General features: G+C 41.1%; 1 protein-coding gene across 1 annotated transcript in view; it reads right to left on the bottom strand.

Moving 5' to 3' along the window:
- Positions 1 to 2356: 2356 nt before the first annotated feature.
- Positions 2357 to 22402, bottom strand: part of XKR4 (XK related 4) — a 329136-nt gene continuing 309090 nt past the window's right edge. The window contains exon 3 of the mRNA XM_061438768.1: positions 2357 to 20744. Coding sequence (XP_061294752.1) covers positions 19798 to 20744 — 947 coding nt within the window. The 3' untranslated portion in view covers positions 2357 to 19797. The remainder of the gene's footprint in view (positions 20745 to 22402) is intronic.

Genomic DNA, 22402 nt, shown 5'->3' with positions numbered 1-22402 from the left:
GTTTTCTGCAATTGTATCTTTAATCTGTACGATCTGATTTTTGGGTAGGAGGTGTCCCTAGTGGTGAGCTGGTTATCTTAATACCATCTACTGAAAAGACCATCCTTTTTCTCGTTTTTGATTATGCATTCAGTTTATTTATATTATATGTACAGATTCTGTTTTTGGACTTTAAAGTGTGTTCTTTCATTGGTGGTTGTTGTTCAGTCACTAAGGCACGTCTGACTCTTTTGCAATCCCATGGACTGTAGCCCGCCAGGCTCCTCAGACCATGGGATTTTCCAGGCAAGTATACTGGGATGGGTTGCCATTTCCTTCTCCATCTTTCACTTGTAGTAAACTTTTACGATTATTGCAACTTATGATAGGTTGGGTGGGAAAACCTTCATCCATATTCATTTAAAAACAAGATTTTAGGTTTTCTAGTGTTTTTATTCCTCCACATAAACTTTACAGTCATTTTGTCAAGTTTTATAAAATATCTTTTGGGCTTTGTTGCATTATGTTTCTGGGTTAAATAGAAGCAAATTGCATTCTTTACCAAATTAAAGTTTTATAACTCAGGAGTATGGTGTGTTTTTTTTTTTTTTTAAATCTCCCCTTAAATATAAATTTCGTTTGCAGATTATAGTAACAGCACTCCTTCATTGTAGAGAATATGAAAAAACCAGACAAGTAGCTATTTCTTTTCCTCCTTGATTTTGGGCCACAGGTAGAGAGAGTTGAATTAATTGTACTGATGGTTGAGGGCTTCCTTGTTGGCTCAGACAGTAAAGAACTCGCCTGCAATGCAGGAGACCTGGGTCTGATCCCTGGATTGGGAAGATCCCCTGGAGGAGGAAATGGCTACCCACTCCAATATTCTTGCCTGGAGAATCCCATGGACAGAGGAATCTGGTGAGCTACCATCCTTGGGGTCACAAAGAGTCAGACATGACTGAGTGACTAACACTTTCACTTTTTCACTTTGTACAATGATGTACAACTAATTGTACATCACTGGGCCATGGAATACTCCATAAAAGCAGAAAGTAGAGAACACCCCCAAATATCAGTTGCTCAACCCAGTGGAAGCGTATGTTTTGCTGTTGTCCAATGTGGTTCAGCTGAGGGTGGGGGTGGGGGTGGAGTGGGGCCTCTGCTCCATCTACTCATTCAGAGACTCAGATTCCTTTCATGGTGTGGCTTCCCCAGCTCTACCCTCACAGGGCTTATTAGAAACTCCCATAAGAGCCTGTGCCTGTCTCTTGCTTTTACCACCAGATAATACAACTGCTGCAAGGAGATCCAACCAGTCCATTCTGAAGGAGATCAGCCCTGGGTGATCTTTGGAAGGAATGATGCTAAAGCTGAAAGTCCAGTACTTTGGCCACCTCATGCGAAGACTTGACTCATTGGAAAAGAATCTGATGCTGGGAGGGACTGGGGGCAGGAGGAAAAGGGCCGACAGAGGATCAGATGGCTGGATGGCATCACCGACTCAATGGACATGAGTTTGAGTGAACTCCGGGAGATGGTAATGGACAGGGAGGCCTGGCATACTGCGATTCATGGGGTCGCAAAGAGTTGGACACGACTGAGCGACTGAACTGAACTGAACTGAATCAACTACTAGCATATCTGGACTCTTCGTGTTTTGTTCATATTTATGACTCCATATGGTGCATGTCAGTTGGTTGTGATGTTCAAAAACACTTTTAAAAATCTCAATGTAAAAAATATAGATGCTTCCAAAAAGACTGGAAAGAGTCTTTCCAGTATTTTTAAAATACCGGATGGGCTTCCAGTATTTTTACATTTAACATGTGTTACTATTGGTCAGGAAAAAAGAAAGCTCTGATAAATTTCTCTAAAAAAGAAACAAGTGAATTCTTGATTATTTCAATTCTTTGTTCTTTCTAATAGTTTTAAACTTTGTTCCATCTGTTGTGTATAGCAGTTTCTCTACACATATAGCTGATGCTTCAGCTCCTTTTAAATATTCTACAAAGAAAGGCTACATGAACCAGTAGAACACTTACCTAACTGTATAGAAAATGGAACATTTCTTTAAAAAATTAACATATTTTAAGAAAAACAATTATGTATAGCATAAACCCTAATTTCATAGAAAAATCAGGCACTTAGAAACATTGTCCTTTTAAAAAGTACTTTTGTTCATTGACAATGTTTCCTTTTATTAATGTTTAAACCAATGATTCACATTTTTAAGCCTCTTTATGAGCTGAAACATCTCTTCATTTTTGTAGTCATTTTAGAGAAACGTTATCGCTTTTTAGGACTAAAATGTATAGATGAAACATATCTTAGAAATTGATATAATTTAATTTTAAATTTATTTCAGATTCAACAGAACTCAGCTCTGTTTGCAGGTTTCAGTCACGTTGTTGGGAGACTGTGCCCATGAATACAGCCTTCTTTCACCTTCTCATCTTAGACCCACAATGTCCTGCCCTCTTCCTAGACTTAGAAAGAATCAGGAACTCAGACTTTTGTTAAAATGACCACAGTGTACTTTATTTAATGATTTTGGTACCTTGTGTTGCAATAAAATAAAAAAAAAATCTACAAAATCCAAATATAGAAAATTTCAAGTCTTCTTTTTTTTTTTAAGTTTTACAAGAAAAATCATGTAACCAAGGAAATCTGTTCATTATGAAGCACTACTTTCCACTTTGTTTCATCACAAATTGCAACTTACTCAACAAACCAAAATGACGATGGTACTGCAGTACAGTGAATATTCCACACACTGTGCTTTCCACTACAGCGGGTGGAGACTGTGCAGGGAAGCAGCAGCCTCCAGCCAATAAAGACACTCTTACAATCCAAACGCTAAAGGAATGTTTGTATACCTGGAATTTGAATATATATATTTACAGGAAGAAAAAAATTTAATAAGTAGTTTACTTCTTCATTTCAAATAAAATCCCAAATACATTTGTACAGTGTTTACAAAGTAAAGCACAACAACTGCCAAGGTTATCACTCGGGTCCAGGCACTGTGCTTGTGCTGGGGGTGGGGGCGGGGGCTGGGGAATGCCAACTCCATCCCCTAAACACACACACACACACAAACACACACACACACACGGGTCTCTCAGACCTAATTTCAGTGTTGGTCACAGGGTGGGCAGGGGAGAGGGAAGCACAAGAATGGGCATTCCCCACACTTGGAAGGTCATGCAGAGAGAGTTGACAACAGAGAACTGAGAAATGATGGTCCATTCTCATCGCTGGCTATTCCCCTCCCACCTGGTATATGTTCTCCTTAAAGATAAATTTAAAAGAACAACAGCAACAACAAAAGATCGAACTGGGAAAGGAGCACAGAATGTTTAAGGCAAATCAAGCAAATATAGAGCAGCTTCTCTTGGTGTTGAGTGGAAATGAGGATTTCACTCCCAATGGAACTTAGAAACAAAATGTAGGACAACCTCTTGAGGTTGGGTTGCTTATGTCATGTACAAATTTTTTTGAAAATTGCTTTGCACCAAGTGTATCTTTTTGGAATTTTAAATGAAAAACTTGTTGGTTACAAAGTGCATGGTTTCACCTTTTGAAATAAAACAGTAGCTGAGGTAGTTCGATGTGAAAATTATTTACTTAAAATAACAGGAGGATGAAGAACAAATGTCAGCAGCAAAAATCATTGCTGTGAGGAAGCCGGTTTCAATTATGCAGTGGTTTAATGCTGAGTAAAATGCTTCTATTTCCCTTTCACATATTATTAATTAAACTGGAATATTAGTAGTAGTATGGAAAATCTACTTGGTAGGATGTCAGTACAGAAATCTATAGCCCCAGCAAATTTTATAATTCATGCTTTCCCAATTTCTGCACTGAAGCTATAACATAAAATGGCACTAGTTAACATTCCTAGAAATTTTGAACTAAACTGTAAGAAGAGTTTAGTAAAGATGGAGAGACAAATCAGTAGGAAGGATGGTTTCACTCTTACTTGGAGGACGTGTTTGTCTTTAGCCCTGAATTCAAAGTACCATTTTTAAAAAATTTATTTTTTTATTGAAGGATATTTGCTTTACAGAATTTTGCTGTTTTCTGTCAAACCTCATAATGAATCAGCCATAGGTATACATAGGGGGAGGAACCTCCTGGCTTATCTGCTGCTCAACTTGTTCTGAGAATGGGAAATCCTACTTTGTACCTTTAACTCTCTCTCTCCAAGCTGGTGAGCAGTCTGCTAGCTGAGAAGAGCAGAGAGTAGGCTCTCTCTCAACATCCTGCCTAAAGAGAGGCTTCACGTGGGCCCTTCAAAAAGCAGTTGACGGAAAGTTTCATTTTTCAGCGATCTCATACCACCTAGATATGAAAGGAGTTTTGTGATAATAACATGCTAAGGATAAGAAGGGATATAAACAAGGTGGGAGACATTCTTTTTGAGCAAAACAGAATTTTACATGTGTTTTTTACTCTTACAAGATAAAATGTTAACCAGAAATAGCCATGGAACTTGAAGACTGCATTTAAAACGTGTCACGTGTGATGAGGACATGACTGGTCCACAATCATATGATCAGATTTATCTTTGTTAAAAACCTGCTTTTCTGAAAGAGTATCTTATTTTTAGGAAGGATATTGGAAAGTTTTACATGGACTGAAAAGTCTTAAAAAGACTGAAATGTTTGGGGCGTTCAAATCCCCCTTTCCCCACTGATCAGATTTAAGCCTACATGTGATAACAGTTTGACTCCACTTTTTTTAAGTTTAGAATTTAGATTCTAGCATTTTGAAGAATGGTCCAGCTTTCATCCCTTCAGATTCCGTTTTGTGCCTTTGGGGTGAAATATCCCAAGGGCGTATTCTGCCCACTGACCTCCTTCTCTCCTCCCAGCAAATCCACCTGAGAGGCTGCTTCAGCCCTTGCATCTCCAGGTCCTTGCACCAAGGCCACTCAACCTCAGTTTTCTTGTACAAAAACAAAGACACAGGTATTTCCCTTCACAGCGACAAGGATAGTCTGCTGCACTTTTGGTTGAAAGAGTCTTGATGCTAGGAACTGGGGAAAAAAAGCCCAGAGAAGTTCAAGTTATTTTGATTCACTTATTACTACAATCATATTTTGAGTCTCAAAATCCTACAAAACACCAACCAAAACAACAGCAAAATGATACTTAAGTCTGATGTGGCAATATAATTTTTTTTGATGGGTCAGATAATCACCTAGGTTAAATTCATGCTTCAGGAAACTCAATACCATGCATTAGACATGTTTATCCAGTCTGAAGTTTTAAGCCTTGGTTGTATCACTAGCAACAAGATTTTAGAATCCAGAAGAGATTCTGTTGAATATGTACGTTATGCAAGCTCCAGACCCACTTATCTAGTAAACATTCTGAAGCCCTATTTCATAGTTTTAAGAGCATGCAATCTTTTTTTGCAAAGGATATAGTTTTTAAATAAGGGCACAATGATAATATTTATGTACAACAACTTCGCCTCATAAAGTCACATCATGAAAACATTCTCTGCACTGTTAGTATAGTTTCCCGGGTATATTCCCATGAATAATATTCTATGATTACCGTATCGCCTCCCTGACTCAAAAATGACAAATCATATTACTTAGCACTAGTTCTTCTCAGGACTAAATATTTGAGAGGAAACACGTTACTTTGGCAGGAAGTAAGTCGTACAAGCTGCTCTTCTTGGCAAGGCCTCCCCCACCACCTCCTCTGTCCTGGAGCAGAACTCAGGTCTGTGTGTAAGTACAGATGTGGATCCATGTACGGCTGAAGCCCTTGTGTAAACAAACACTTCTCTGAAATATTTAAAATATATTTATACTCTGAAAATAAATCAACTCAGAAATTGGGGAAGAAATAAGGCTCTGGTTTCTTTTATTGGATCATAAAGGGAGACATGTGTCCACTTAGGGGTGAGAAAGAATCTCATTGTAAACAAGAAGAAATCTAACCTCAGTAACAAATTCTCCCTCCCAGAAGTGGGTTTCAGAGTACCACCTGCCAGCATTAGTACTGAATTGGGTGTTATGCAAGCATTCTGGAAAATGTAGCTTGGGATCAGGTATGAAAATTTTTCAGGCATCGAAAGAAGCCACCTTTTCTGGGTACATTTGATAAATATTTAGTAACATTCAGTTTCACTAAGAGGAAAATTGTCATTCTCAGTGTTTGTATGAAAGGAGTAAAATTTCTTATTAAAAAGTTGATAATTTAAAAGAATTTCTCCATAGACCTTTGAAGAAGTTGCACTTTGATCAGGAATCATCAGAGTCTTGGATGGCTGAGTGACTGCTTTTCTATCCTTAACCTTCTTCCCCAGCCTGCTCCCTCCCAACCCTGAGTTCTTCTCTGTGCGAACACTAGTCACCAGGTGTCAAAGCACTTTTCCAACTCACATTAATCTTCCCAACACCCCTGTGAGGTAGGTAGATGAACATTCTCTCTTTCATGTGTGCGAAAAATGTGGCCAAGGATGGGGACGATGGGCATTCATGTTCCGTCACCTTGCGTCCCCATCACTGGACCAGCCCCTCTGTGTCCTCCTCTATGTCCTTGTTCCCAAAAGAGAAATAGTTTAACTATTTTTATGCTTCAAAGGTCTAAGAAATCCTTGAAATAAAAACTTACTATTTGAAGAATAAAACACACATTTGTATTTCCCTTGAACGATTCTGTCAAGTAGACTCTGTGAAGGATTAACAGTATGTGAGCAGCAGAGGAGCAACTAGAAAATTCTAAAAGATGGAAAACAGCTGAATAGTAAGCTCCCTTGCCAGGCAGGGCCCGAGAGGCAGGCCTCTGGAACTTTCACCCCGCAGGAAGTCTGTTCCACAATCACCTCCCAGGATCCCAGGACCGCCTCCCGCAAGTCTCCCATTCATGTTTGCTGAAAGCAAATAAAAATCAAATGGTGTTGACTCTGCATTATTTATTTCTCTTTGCACAACAAAGAGATCTATAGCAGCAGAATATTGCCAGCAATAGATTAATGCACAAGAAAGTTTAGTGCTATTACCTACAACACCTGAGCATTTTCTGTCTATCTAGGCAACACCAGACAAGCAGAAAGAACACAAGGATTCAAACATCCGATTTTCCCAATGCTCCAGATGTTTGACATCACAAATGCCAAATTTGCTCCTGGAGTGACTGACTTCTTTACTTTTTCTTGGGATATTTACATTCTTGTAGGACAGTCCTTTTATTTTTTAATAACACCATGCTGTCGACTTCTGTTTTTGAAGATGAGTTGGCAATCATTTGGAAAATTCAGGTGCTGAAAGCCCTCAAATGAAAAGAAACATAGTCATGAGGAAAAATAAAGCTTTTAGGGCTGCTGGTGGTCCAGAGGTTTTGTCTCCCTTGAAAAATTTCTTCATTGTCCACCTTTCTTCACTTCCGTTATTCTGAAAACTGTTCTCCCGAGAATTATTTTTGCTATCTGGGGACAAAGATGCAGTCTAGGTGATGACAGAATCAAGGTCCAAAATATGTTGAAATGATTCAAGTAATAAATTTGTTGACCCGGTTTAGTGGGTTTGAACACAGAGGTTCTTGGGATGTCATGATGTATTTATAATGGGATGGTTGAATAGGGCCGTGGTCACCCTGAATCTCACTGTTGTTAAGACAAAGGATGATTCAATGGTCATGTTTTACAAGCAAGGGTACTTACTGTACCTTCAAATATCTCAGTTTATAACCCATCAGAAGCCCTCAGCACACAGAGTTGGCTAGGAGGGAACAGGCCAATGACCAAGGGAAACTGTCAAGCAGGAGAGTCCCCTTAAGGACAGAGTTAGTCTCAGACACAGAGCCACTGAGGTCATCTCTGTCCTCCTTGTCCAGCCATGCCCTGGCCTTTCCTCAGTGGATGCGTCTATTGTCACCACCACAGAGTAGCAGGGTCCACAGCGACCTCTGCTCTACAAAAGGCAAATATTCCTAATGAACCTCTGACAGGTTTCCTCCGCAGTCCCCACAACTGCGCATTTACAATAGTGGGAAACTTGTGTTCCAACACCTCTCGTAGTCACTTCTACTCAAAAGCCTTGTTTTAGAGGATGATTTCTTGTTTCTATGTGACAACAGCCAACCAACTTATTGGACAAGATAGAGGATATTTGTGCCTTTTTTGGCTTTAGAGATTGAGAAAATTGACACTTTCTTCAACTTCTTAGTTTTCATTGCCTTGCAATTGAAAGTTGCTTGGTGGCAGGCCACTATTTCACCATTACACTTCAGTGCTTGTGCTCAGAGCTAGATTTGCTGAAGTACAGGACAACCCTGGTGCCTAAAACTGGGACTATCACTTGGTACCTCTTGGTACGTCTTGGAGATCATCACCAAGATGGTCATTGATGAAGGAGAAACACCTTTGGAAGAGGTATAAAAAGGACCACAACATCGTCTTCTTTTTCTGTTAGATTGTTCATTGTTCAGATATATCGGAAGACTTTCACTCATTCTTCTAGTGTTAGTGTCTGAAGCTGTTCTACTGAGAGGTTAGACAGGAAACTATATAACAACATACGGATGTCTGACTCTTATAAACTTTGATCTGAAGTACATCTATCCCTACCTTGCAGCTGAAACCTTTCCTTAAAAAGAGAAGCAAGTGGGAACCAAGCATGATTTTTAATTAAGAGATCACCTGTTTATTTTTCAGTGAACACTCAGGTGCTCAGAATGTCAGCTTGGTGATCTCAGAGCTGGTAACCAAGGTTACACAGGGTTGGAGAAGCAACGGGAGAGCCAAGTCCGCATACAAACGTACTTCAGTTTGAAATTGGCAATGTCACCACCTAAGAAGGCAGGAATCAAATGGTTCCATAGCTACAGCCATGCAGATTTTACCTCCAAAACTGAATTATAAATTTAATTTTATAAATTGGTTATTACAATGCTGACAACGAAACTATCAGGAAATGAAGAACAGCAACTGTACTCAGATCAATCATTAAACAGATGACAGTGACTTTTTCCCCCTCATTTCCAAACACAAATAGATTTGTATCCATTTAAGGTGAGTCTCCATAACCCAGTGCACTGAGCTATGTAAGCCCCCAGGAATCCATTCACTTTTTTCTCTTTTTTCAAAGTTGTTGTCGTTTAGTCACTATGTTGTGTCCGACTCTCTGCGACCCCATGGACTGCAGCCCACTAGGCTCCTCTATCCATGGGATTCTCCAGGCAAGAATACTGGAGTGGATTGCCATCTCCTTCTCCAGGGGATCTTCCTGACTCAGGGATCGAACCCAGGTCTCTTGTGTCTCCTGCATTGGCAGGCAGATTCTTTACCATTGAGCGGCTAGGGGAAGGCCTTTCAAAGCTGTGCAAATGAAGGCAAAAACAAATGAAGAAGGTGGAAGTTCATCACCGGAGTGAGAAGCAGGGAGCAGGGATTCTGGAGCACCCTACTTCACAGAGGCCTTTCTCTCCAGGCCTGCGGACCTCACCACACTGAATGAGCGCTCCTTCCTACTAACTGACTCATTTCCCTTTGCACTAGCTTGACTGCAATCTCACAAGTCAAGAATTCCCAAGATTAAAGGGTCTGTTGAATTAATTAACGCAAATCACCTTCAGTAAATCTTGACAAGTTCCAAGGTGTTTCTGTAAAAAAGAGAAGGGAATCAATAGCATCAGCACTGTGAGGCTTTGTGCAGCGGAGGCTCCTGTTTCTGGTGTGGCTAGTTCATCTTCGGCTCCCTTCCCTTCCTCCAAACAGGAGAAACTGCTGTCTCCAAAACTCTGGTTCAGACCAAAGAAGACATTTAACCCCAGGCTTTCAAGACAAGACACACTTGAGAGTTGTATTTCTTTTTCTAGGTACAATACCTTAGAAAGGTTAATAAGGGGAGTTGTTAGATATCTTAGTTCTTTGAAAGAAGGATATGAAATGACAATTCTTGACTAACTGACAGATCTCCGTTGATTATAGGATGATGTGCTATTGCTCCCAGTTTGAATAGAAGAACTCTCAGCAACACAAATAGAAAGCCACAGGTGGAAGGTTAATTGCTAAGTTATCATAGTGGTACCCAACTGCCAGAACCACAATGGACTGAAACTCCAGTGTTGATTACAACCCATTCTACTGGCTTGCAATCAAAATAGGAATTTCTTACAATGATAGAAACCCAAAATGGATTTTCAACACACTTAAAGGTGTTTTAGAACTTCCTGATAGATGAATTAATTTGAAACAATTAAGAGCATTGATTTGATACAACTTGATACCAGACTGCCACTAGAACAGCTCAATTAAATTAGCTTAAACACAACATCTTCACTTATTAATATTTGTAGCACTTAAATGAAGTAAGAATTTGATTAGTTTCATTTGAATGCAAATCAAGCAACAGAGAGAGCGAATGGCCACCAGGTGAATTTGGTAGGTAGAAGCAAAATAAAAACAATAAACCTTACATTTTCTGAAATTCTAATAACAGAGTAGGTGACAGGCTTCAATATTGGCATGAGAGAAAATTTTGTGTTGGTACTGTGCTGGTAGTATTTGCTTATCAAGTTGATTATTGGTTCTGATGTTGATCTGTTGTGTTAAATGTGATGTTTCTCTGCAAACATCAGTAAGTGTACTCGCCTTGTCTGTTACCACCCCTGAGACGGGGGCAGTCATCGTAATGAACCACTCATGGTGGCAGGAACCAAGACTTTTGGGCTCTGACTTAGCACTATTATTAAGTCAGCTGTTTTGCTGAAGGGATTCTTGGTGATATTCTGGGCTCATAAAAATGACTATGCTTTCTTTTCTCTTTCCTTTTATTCCACAGAGGACCTATGAGTTTATAGCCTTCCCTAACCAGAATTATTTAACTCAGAGGAAATTAGTTATGTATGTCAATAGTTATCTTTAAATAAGATGCTCTTTTACATCTATGGGAAGCCAATCAGTGTGGGCCATATTGAAGGAGAGACTTGGAATGGGTACCATGCCAGCATGTGTCCACACAGGGTGGGGCTGGCAGTCTTCACTCCTGAAGTGTGATGCAGGTCACTGCTGCTCATCTGGGCATGGGGCTTTAGAACATCCTCTCAGGTTGCAATAACTGAGGTTTATGTCTGAAAATGTGTTCTTCCTAAATAACATGCATGCTGCAGACTATGTTCTGGGGAAACCTACTGGGGCATCTAACTTTGGTGTACAGAGAGATATCGTTTTGCAATGAAGTTCTACTGATGATGGGAAAGGGAGATCTTTGACAAGCCTGCACGCCCCATGTGCACTTTTATAAACGAAATGCCCCTTGTCCAGAGGGGGTTTCTGACTCCCTCACAACATATATCCTCATTCTGTCTTAACTGTAGGTCCCTCTTGCGTTCCTCTGTGGCCAGCCAGAACTCCATTAAAAACCATAATTGGGGGCTTCCCTGGTGGTCCAGTGGTTAAGACTTCTGAGCACCATGGGGTGCTGGTTTGATCCCTGGTCAGGGAACTAAGATCCCACATGCAGCATGATGTGGCCAAAAAAAGAAAACCAAAAAACCCCCAGAATGGTGACTGGGACAAAAAGGTATCATAAGTGCTCATCAAAGATGCTTCCTGAAGGTCAGAGAAGTGCCATCTCAGAAGCATGCTGATTTCACATCTCTTCTTAAAAACAAATCCTCAGGAATATTTCCAAAGCTGATTCAAAGATGATTGGTTTGAGTCAAATATGCATGCGTGCATGCTAAGTCACTTAAGTCGTGTCCAACTCTGTGTGACCCTATGGACTCTAAGAGCCCACCAGGCTCCTCCGTCCATGGAATTCTGCAGGCAAGAATACTGGAGTGGGTTGCCATGCCCTTCTCCAGGGCATCTTCCTGACCCAAGGAGCGAACCTGTGTCTCTTGTGTATCCTGCATTGCAGGTAGGATCTTTACCACTAGCACCACCTGGGAAACCCTTGAGTCAAATACTTATGCCAAAGAGTGTCTTGAAATTTATTTTTGCTTTGTGGTCTTGACTTAAAAATATCTAGTGTTGAAAAGGCATAAGAACAAATTACAAAACTACTTTTCTCTTTATCAGCAGCCATCTATTGTTGATTTATCTTTATATTTATACTGTAACCTTATGTTTGCCACTATGCAGGCTAACTGTGTATTGCGAGGCTTATGTAACACAATCTTGGAAAAACTTGTTTCTTTATTGCTCTGGTATGGAATTAAATGTAGACATTAAGAAGAGAAGCGGTGTGATAGGATAGAAAGAACTATAGCTGAAGTCAGACGACTCTTCTGCTACCAAAGACCAAAGTGTGAGCTGCTAGAATATGGAATTCCTTCCACATGTGACTGTGTATTGCCTGGCAGTGCCAGGCATATAGATCACACTTGATAGATGAATGGCTGAAGGAATTCTGATACTGAAAAATGCCTGATCCCTTTGGATCTCTGTCACCCTCATTTCTAAAAGAAGTGTTCTTAAGTAACATTGAAATCTCATTTAGATGCTTTCTCTATAAAAGTTCATGACACCTAATTTAACCTAACTTCATAAAGATCTGTTTAAGTCATATCAAAGTCAGAAGTCAGATTGCTTGTATTTTTAACATATTACATTTGGACTGATGGCTGTGTCTATTTTTTAAAATAAACATCAGGATTGAGATCATTTTTGGTTTATTGCTGTGGCCACCTTTTTAGCATGAATTCAGCCCACACACACTACTTCCTATACAACAGAATCACTGAATGGGTCACAACTCTGTCATCCTGTGGATCCCAGGCACATTATGTCTAAGTTGAGGATGGAGAAGACACATACGTTATTTTATAATCCAACTCCACAAATATTTGGTAAATGCTATATTCTTTAGGTATAAACTTTTCATCTAAGAGGAAATTTCCAGATTTATATGATGGTTCAACTGGTGGTATAGTAATCTGTGTACATATTAAATTTTGTGACCTGCAAGATATTAAATGAAATTTAGGGTAAATTATGGCAGTGGAATAGAGTTATTTTATAACATGAAAGTAACAGTGGCTCAGACAGAAAAGGATCAGCCTGCAAAGCAGAAAACCTGGATTTGATCCCTGGGTTGAGAAGATCCCCTGGAAAAGGAAATGGCAACCCAATGTAGTATTCTTGTCTGGAGAATCCCACGGACAGAGGAGCTTGGTGAGCTACAGTCCATGGGGGTCACAAAGAGCCAGACACAATGGAGTGACCAAAACACACACACACACACACACACACACACGCACACGCACACACAGTGTCACTCAAAGATTCCTTAGATTCATCTTTCCTTCTTCCTTTCCCCACCCCCATCTCTCTTTTTTTCCCCAGTCTGAAGGTCAAGGCAAGTAGTAGGGTTTGGCTGTCTTTCCCTTTACCTAACTGGAAGACAGAAGCATACATATAGAGAATACAAGAAAAGAACCATCAGGCTAATTTGTATTTATCACTTATTTTAGTGCAAAGTAGAGCCATGGAAGTGGGGAGAGACAGTTGTTTGGAATGAAATACAAGCATTTATCTGCCTACTCTGAATTAGGGGGTCGCAGTAAAATTCAATGACAAGTGATAAAGACTTGTTTCTCATCACTGACTTTTTTTATTTTTAACTTCTAATCTTGAAGGACCTTTTTGATTTTTAAATGAAATTCTCTTGAAAAATTGGATCGTCAGACCACATTTTTGTTTCTCCTGAGATCTTGCCAAGGACGGAAGAGATTTTGGTGGGAAAATATTCCTTGGTTTTCTAGAAGGATTTGCGGTTGTGAGAAGTCATGACAAGTTGTGTTTATCTCTCAGCTCCAGTGTTTCCAGCTATGGGACCCTTGCCTAATTTAGTGTCTGTGAGCTTAAGTTTTGTCTGTAAACGGAACTTAACTCATAGATGACAGAGAAGATGGAACGAGATCATGGAGATAAAGCTGGCTAATCCTTGATGCTCTTGGGCTCAGTCAGTTCCCATTAATACAGGGAAATGAATGGCATAAGTCTTAGAGGGGTAGGGCAGGGGAATAACCAAAGCAAAAATTTGATTCAGTCAGTGTTTCTGACTTATGCTGGTATATTATGAAAATGATATCAGCAAAGCAGCTAGATATTTCAAGGACATTAACTGACCCTTATTTAGCAGAATATAGACCCAGAAAGGGGGCTTCCTAGGTGGCTCAGCAGTAAAGAATTCACCTGCCAATGCAAGAGACACAGGTTTGATCCCTGGGTTGGGAAGATCTCCTGGAGAGGGAAATGGCAGCCCATTCCAGTATTCTTGCCTGAAAAATCCCATGGACAGAGGAGTCTGGCTGGCTATAGGGTCACAAAGAGTGGGACACAACTTAGCAACTGAGCAACAACATATCCAGAAAAAGTTAAAGGTTTGATTTCTTGGCTAGATCGTTACATGCAATATTACAGAAGTTTGATTTGTTTTCCTTACGGAATTTAGAGAAAAAGCTTCAGATGGATGGTGAAACAACACGATGTCTCAAACACTCAAGGGAGAACTTCCGAACCCCTCATTTCTGTGGGTAAACGGCTGTTTGCCACGTCCTCCATTTGGCTTTCTGCTGTGTGAGAGCTTGCCTAATTGCTACAATTAGCAAAATTAAATGGCTCATTGTGTTTTTATACAATTCCACCCACATGCCACAGAGTTTCACTTTGGAGGCTGTTGATCACAGACACTTACTGCATCTTTCCATGAGCTCATTTTTAGGATAGCCCCTGGACAAGACAAATGTCCACAGAGAGCGCTTTGTGGGAGACAGTGCAGCCTGCCCAGTGAAGGAGAAGAGGTGCCATCCCAATGTCCAGATGGTCTGATACAAGTGGGGACCAGAAACTTAGAACGGAGGGATGGGTTGGGGTGATAGAGAGGAATGGCCTATCCTTAGCCAGTTTAAAAGGCTCCTGCTTCACATGGGTAGAAGTTGGGGGGAGGGTGCTATGAGTCACAAGCTGACAGAAGCCAACAATTTGATTGTTTTCAAATGTGACTCTGAGTTGCTGAAGATAAACAAACATGAGTCGATTTGCGCCCATCACTGAAATTAGAGAAATGACCACCTCAGTCCTGCTGTGTTTGCATTGCACACATCAACCATTCTCTGAGTTGTTTTTCTGAAAGACAGCCTGAGATATTTTTTTTAAAGGCTTGAAAAACATTAAAATGCAGGCACCTCATCCAAATTTTATACGGAAACAGCAATTGTTAAGGGCAAAGACTCAAGAGAATGCCGGGGAACATATATGTAATCTCAGAAATGGTTCATCAGATTAAAAAAAATCTATGGATTCTTGTCCAAACATTGTGTCAGAACTTGTTTCCCTTAATGGTATTTGGTACACTGAAAGGCAAATACATAACCTTACATAATCCTGCTAAGGACACCAGATGTTTTCTTTACTCCATTCAATATGTTCAGAGAAAGAATCTTTGAAATGACTCAAAGGTATTCTCATCTCTCTAAAAATGAGCTCCTTGAGGAGTGGGAAAACTCATTCAAGTTAAAAATGCTAAATTATATCTAGATATTTCCAACTGAAGAAGACTCTTGAGAGTTCCTTGGACTGCAAAGAGATCAAATCAGATAATCCTAAAGGAAATCAACCCTGAATATTCATTGGAAGGACTGATGCTGAAGCTGAAGCTCCAATACTTTGGCCACCTGATGTGAAGCTGACTCATTGTAAAAGACCCTGATGCTGGAAAAGATTGAAGGCAAAAGGAGAAGAGGGTGGCAGAGGATGAGATGGTTAGATAGCATCACTGACTCAATGGACATGAGTTTGAGCAAATTCTGGGAGATGGTGAAAGACAGGGAAGTCTGGTGGGCTGCATTTCATGGGGTCATAAAAAGTCAGACATGACTTAGTGACTGAACAGCAACATTTCCAACCCAAGTTCAAGTGTGTTGATGTCTTACAGACATGGATTCTACACTTAAGCTGATGCTGAAAAGGAGCGGGAAAAAACTTTTTATCTAAAAGTTTATGTGTCAATAACATACATTTATATGCATTAACAACAGTATATATTTTACTTTTTATCCATTAGTTGAGTGTGTACATATATTATATGTAATATGTGTGTTATCCATACTAAACACACGTCTATACAATATTTTTTTTTAAAAAGTCATTGAGATTTCAATTATTCCTATTCACTTTTAATTGGTCAGTGCTATTACTTCATTTATTCATAGAGCCAAAGAAATGGGCCATTTAGAAATTAACTATAAATACATCTTCAGATCATCTCTGTATTTTTCTTTTGCTAATACTTGAATTGCATATTCTTGCCATGTCGGTAGGAGAATTTATTTCATTTGTTGGGTTCACAGCAACATCATAAAAGAAGAGTTACAAAGTGTCTACAAAGTCCAGGTTACTGAACTAGATAGTACATAGTTAAGAAGAACAACAGGAATGGGAGAAGATTTAAAGGACATAGTCATTTTGAGGGACCAAACTTTGACTTACATTGAAATTTTTTTTTTTTTTTTCTTCCACACAAATACTTAAAGTCTCAGTGTGGTTAGGATACATACAGTCCTCAACTTAAGTTTCATTGAGAAATGTTCATTTAAAAGTGAAGAAGATTTATAATATTTCCTTTTAGAAAACTCATGGTCCTATGCAAAATTAATTACTAAGGACAGACCCTTCACCGCACCCCTCCCCCAAGTGACCCAACAGACCCAGCACATGATGTTGGAGCTCACAGATAAAGAATCCAGTGTTTCCGATTTGTATGCTAACAAATTTGTAGGTTCCAATTTGTAAGGCCTGTTCCTTTTGGATTCTTGAGCTACTCTTGTGGAAAATTTAGTGGTCAACTGAAAATAAAATCTTAGGGTTTATACTAGAGTATAAATATGAAAATCAAACTTTGTTCCTTTGTACGTTGACAATGTCTCTTTAAATCCTAATACTGGAAATGCTCTGTTATCAGTGTATCTGAAACAAATACATGCTCGATGGCAACACAGTGCTTTCTGAATCATGGAAGCAAGATTAAGCCATGATTCTCCTTGGAAGTAACATTTGTTGTCATGTTGTTCTTGACTGTAATCTTGAGAAGTCTTGTTATTTATGACAAGATATGGAGATGTCATTTCCTTAACAAGTATTTTTGATTAAACCCTCACCTTTTAAGTATGTTGGATAACAGAGTATTTACAGTATTTGGTAAAATCACTGAAAATATCAAACTTCTTGCACTCTCCTGACTGCATTCTCACTTTGAAGACAAAGCACAGTACAGCGTTTTTTTAGTCACACGGCGCTCATTTTGATTCTTCACCTGTTAAACGAAGGATCAAGTTGAGAAATAACTTAGGATTTACATGATTGAAGAGTGATGGGACCTGTTGTGTTTGTTGACTGACATTATCATCTGCGATTTACTCATGGAATCAAAGGGATAGTTCAACTGAGCAATTTGGTTTCCAAAAGATCATTAATTATGAAGCTAATGACCCACGGGCTGGCACCAAAGTGAAGAATTTGCCAATATAATCATTTTTCCCTTCTAGAGTGGGGAGTGGAATGTTTTGGCCTATTGCTGGCAGGAAGAGCATCTTTCTGGGCCTTTCCTGGTGACCAGGTAACGTTTTCACATCCAAACCAAAGATTATTTTTTAGTGGACTGCTGCTTGGAGGATCCATCATGGAGTACTAGGAAAATATGTCTACTGATAAAAATCATCTAATTTTTAAACACTGCCTTTGGACTTAGTACCAAAAAAAGTCCTAGTTCGAGCCCTCTGTCACTTGCTGTGGGTGTCGTCATAGGGACGGCTGCCTCTGTACGACACAGTCATGACAGGTAGTGGCTCTAGAACTTGACTGTTTAAGTGAATTGGACAGTCCAGATAACTGAATAATTAAGTTAAACTGACTTTTTTTTTTTTTAAAAAGTGACTTGACTAATATTTAGTGCATCAGTTGGGTAGATATAAAACTGGGAAAGGACATCCAAGACATTGCCCGCTGTGGTCAGGTTTGTCATAAGAGATGGAAGAGTCATCACTTCCATCGTTGGTTTCCTGGGAAACATTGGCCAGTCTTGACAAGCCCTTTCTAGTTAAGCTGATTCTCTCGTCCTCTGATATTCTGATAGCACCCCTGGCCAGGTTCCTGGGGGCACCGACATGGCAAAGTAGGATGATCTTGCAAGAAACATGTGTTCTCGATCTGCTGAGGCAGGCAGATGGGATCTGTGGACCAGTTTCTACATCCCAAGTAATTATGATGCTTAAAGTATTTTAAACGATCCCAGGTCTATAAAAAAAGTGATGATGCCTATATGTATACCCTATATTTTTTATTACAAAAATATTGAAATAATCCATGAGTTATTCCACTCTGCACCAACTATAAAAAAATACTATCAAAGTTTGACCGGCACTTTTAATGCAACAAAAAGCACCATGACTGGGGGTGGTGGGGGACACTGGGAACAGAAAGTGGGGAATGTTTACTTGCTGGACAGAGGTATTTAAAACCCAGAAGCTTGTTGTAAGAGTGGGACTTTACAAAATGACTGAAATACAGATCTTAGCTGGATCTAGTGATAAGCCCTCAATCAGTTCACAAGGGTTTTCTCACAGCATATTCACTGCACCTGTGGGCTCATACTTACAAAAATGTGTCCCAAAGCCTCTAAAAGACACATCACTTCGACCTTGGGGGTGGGGGGAGAGGGTCCTTTACACAAAGAGGACTTGACTGTTTGAGCAGTCTTCTGCTTTGGTGGGGCTCACGCCACCCATGCTCAGCCATTCAGGGCTTTCCCGTCAGTCTCGTGTTGGATGGACTTTGGCACTAGAAGGGTGTGGCATGGCGTATTCTGAAATCCTGCCTGCCCACCATCACATAGAACCTCCATTCCTGCACCTGAACACTGGCTGTCTCTCCCGCCGCTCCACCCTGACCTTCCCGTGTGAGCTGCACAGGCCAGGAAATCAGACACTCATTCTGCCTTTTGCTCCCGCTTCCTCTCCGTGGTTTTATTACGTGTTTTTGCAACTGAATACTGCATCCTGATTATCACTGAACTTACATCACTAAGGTATCAAGCTCCTTGGTCTTGTCAGAAGCCATCCATGGGCTGCATAGGATTTCTGTAATAGGAGATGTTCTCAACTGAAAATTTAAAATGAAAAAAAAATCCCGATGTGTGTTGAAAACGAACCATTTCATCAATTCTAATACATGTGTAAACACACTTAGGTTTTCGGTCCATTGGGTAAGGTTTTCACATGAGGATGGTTTATGAATTCTTTCTAAGCTTCACTATATTTTTTTTTATTTGTTTGTTTTTTGTTTTTCTGGAGTCTTGAGGGATATGTTTTCTCTCTTAGTTTTCCTGCAGGAATCACAGCTTTGCATCAAGAGAAATCACCTAAACTGTTTTGACAGAGGATTGGCATGTGTGTTAGTGTGTGTGTACTCGTGTGTATGTGTGATTCAGTATATTTTTATGCAAAGATCAGTTAACTCATCCAAACACCCTACTGATTGGAGGCAGTATTTCCCATCACAACAGTACCCTTGGATGGATGTGCTGAAGATTGAGCTGGAGGGGTTGGCGGCAACAAGGAGTCCCACTGAGCTGGGCTGTTCCCTTCAGACAGAGTAGGAGGGTCTTGGGGCTGCTCTTTGAAAAGAGGCCAGCAGCGGGCACTCTGCTGTCCGAGGGTCAGACACGTATCCGATGAGGGTCAAACTGGGAGTCTCACAGCCCATCGCCCTGCTCTAGGGGAGAGTTTCCTTATTGCCACAGCCCTGCTGTCACCCCTCTGTCTGGAGGTCGTGGTCCCTCCAAGTCCTCTCGTTTTATAAAGTGGTCTCATACTCCAGCCGCTCCTGAATGAGAGCATCGTCTTTGTACTGCAGCCTAGGAGGAGACGGCGAACATTCAAAGGCTAAGATGGCCTTTCGGAGGCTTCGGTCCAAAACGTGTCTCTCCCACGCCGGGTACCTATTCCTGAACAGGTCAATCTTAATGACGGATTCTTCAATCCGTGGTGGGCGAGAGGATGGGGTGGATGGGGCCGTGGGCCTCACCTGAAAGACAGGGACACACCCATCTCGCTCTGCGAATTTCTGGTCGCGGTCGCCGGCGACACTGCGGTTGTTGGAGATGGACCGCAAGGTGCTCGTGGCCACGTCTGGAGGCAGAGCGAAGGCAGCAGAAGGGTCCTCGCAAGCACAGCTTGGTGACTGCCCAAATCGGGGTCCGTTGGGGTGAAAGAAGGCATAATACATCAGCATAAAAACCACGCCGGTTAAGAAGCTGCTGAAGACCACGCACAGAGCCGGGATGGCAAACGCGTCCGCGATCTGGGGAGCCTTGTAGAGGTACCAGAGAGCACTCAAGGCTGTGTTTTCCAGAAGGATCACGAAATAGTAAATGAAGAGCCTGCAGCGTGTCCTGCCTTCCTTGACATTGAACCAGCTGAAGATGTAGATAATCCCCACCACCATGTCGAACACGATCTCCTCCCACTTGGTGATGCAGAACTCCGTCTCACAGTGGACGATCCAGAAGGTCATGATGCACCAGTGAAGGACAATGAAGATCCCAAAGTAGAGCTGGAAAACCGAGGCGAAGAGGGCAAAGGTGATGACCCTGGCCGCGATGGTGAAGAAGTGCCAGCAGAACTGGATGACCACGGCCATGTAACTGATGGGCTTCTTGTCATCACGAGAGTCCCGAAGGGCCTTCTGGTAGGAGGCCAAGGCCCAAGCCAGGGATACCAGGGAGGCTGCCGCTGTGAAACCTACAAAGGCAAGCAGGAAGACAAGCTGTCAAAGGTGCAACACACTGGAAAGGAGTCACATGGGGCTGGGGGTTTGGGACAGGCTAGCTTCCACCGCAGCAAAGCACTTCATTTCTCTGAGTTTTAGCTGGACTGTAGATGGGACTCCTAGGATCTGTCCTCCACGGTCCCCCACCATATGCAGAAGACATGGAGCTGATGAGAATGCTCCTCATGATGAGAATGGGATGTGGGGGCTGGAAACGGGGAGGGGTGTTAGCTTTCTGTGTATTCAGCAAAAATAGATTCCGGAGGTCGTTTTGTTTGGTGGGAATATAACTGTGGACTGCATGTTGATAGAACTGGGTGGCTGTTTCAACATTGCCACTGATGACCTCCATGACTTTGGACAATGATTTAAATTGGAATCCTCATTTAGAAGGTGGGTAATCTCCAAGGCTCCTTGTCAGCTCTGGGATGCTGTGATTGAAAGGAACTAATAATCACAGGAAAGGCAAGGGGCTCGTTGGTTACCTTTCTGGTTCTAAACAGGAATAAATGTAGCTCAGTCCCCAAAGAAAGTTAATTATTTCTTGAAAATAAGGCAAGGAGTCCGTGGGGTTTCTTGTGGCACCTGGTGTGCTCTATGCCCTCATGTGATCTGGGACTCTTTCTACAGCTTCTTTCTGCTTCGAAGAAGAAATGTCTGCTCATTGTCACTCGTCCTGTAATCTTTCACAGATTAAACATTGTGCAGAAATCACTTATCAACTGTTTTTCTTATTCGGCAGTGAGCCCATTTAGTTAGTATTCTCCCTAAAAGTATGTTTCCAGATAAAAAAATATATATTCTTACTGCTTCCCTCCACTCATGCTCCACCTACTACACTTGAAACATCACCTTTGTGGTCCTGATGTGGAGAAGGCTCTTCTAAAACACATCACCTCCTTCAGGAGGGAGGGAGAATTCCACTTTGTCGCTTAAAGGTCAGATCAGTCTGCCCTGCAATTAGTTTATTAATAACGACCCGTAGCACGAGTCGTAACAATACTTGTGTATGTGTGTGTTCTCAGTCTTATCCGACTCTTCGTGACTCCATGGACTGTAGCCCGACAGGCTCCTCTGTCCATGGGATTCTCCAGGCAAAAATACTGGAGTGGGTTGCCATGCCCGCCATGCCCTTCTCCAGGGGATCTTCCTGACCCAGAGATTGAACCCGGGTCTCTTGCATCGCAGGCAGATTCTTTACCATCCGAGCCGCCTGAGACCACGTGGGCTCGTCCTTTCAGTTTACTTTAATCTAGAATGTTTCCATAGGCTTTGTCTTTTATCACTGGACAGTTTTTGAAGAGTACATTACCTAAAGAAAATAAAGAAAGAGAGAAGGAAGGAAGGAAGGAAGGCAGGAAAGAAGGAAGGAAGGCTTCTAAATACAGTCAGAACCACAGGAAGAGATATGCAAAAATTTTGCCCATTCTTCATTGCTCTCCTCTTCTGCTTTTGCAACTTCAGTCTGAGCTGCAAATGCCAAAACATTACGAAATAAAATCTGTTCTCCCGTTGTGTTGTTTGTGGCTTGGGCATAAACAAGAATTCTTGGAAAAACCCAGAGAATGCTTTATGTGGATTTATAGCCTAATTCCCTAGATGTAGGAGGTTCAGGGAACTGAACCACGCA

Source organism: Bos javanicus, chromosome 14, assembly GCF_032452875.1.
Source record: "Bos javanicus breed banteng chromosome 14, ARS-OSU_banteng_1.0, whole genome shotgun sequence".
In the NCBI taxonomy this organism is placed as follows: Eukaryota; Metazoa; Chordata; class Mammalia; order Artiodactyla; family Bovidae; genus Bos; species Bos javanicus.
Note: the sequence above shows the minus strand (reverse complement) of the source record. Positions and strands in the feature narration are given on the sequence as shown.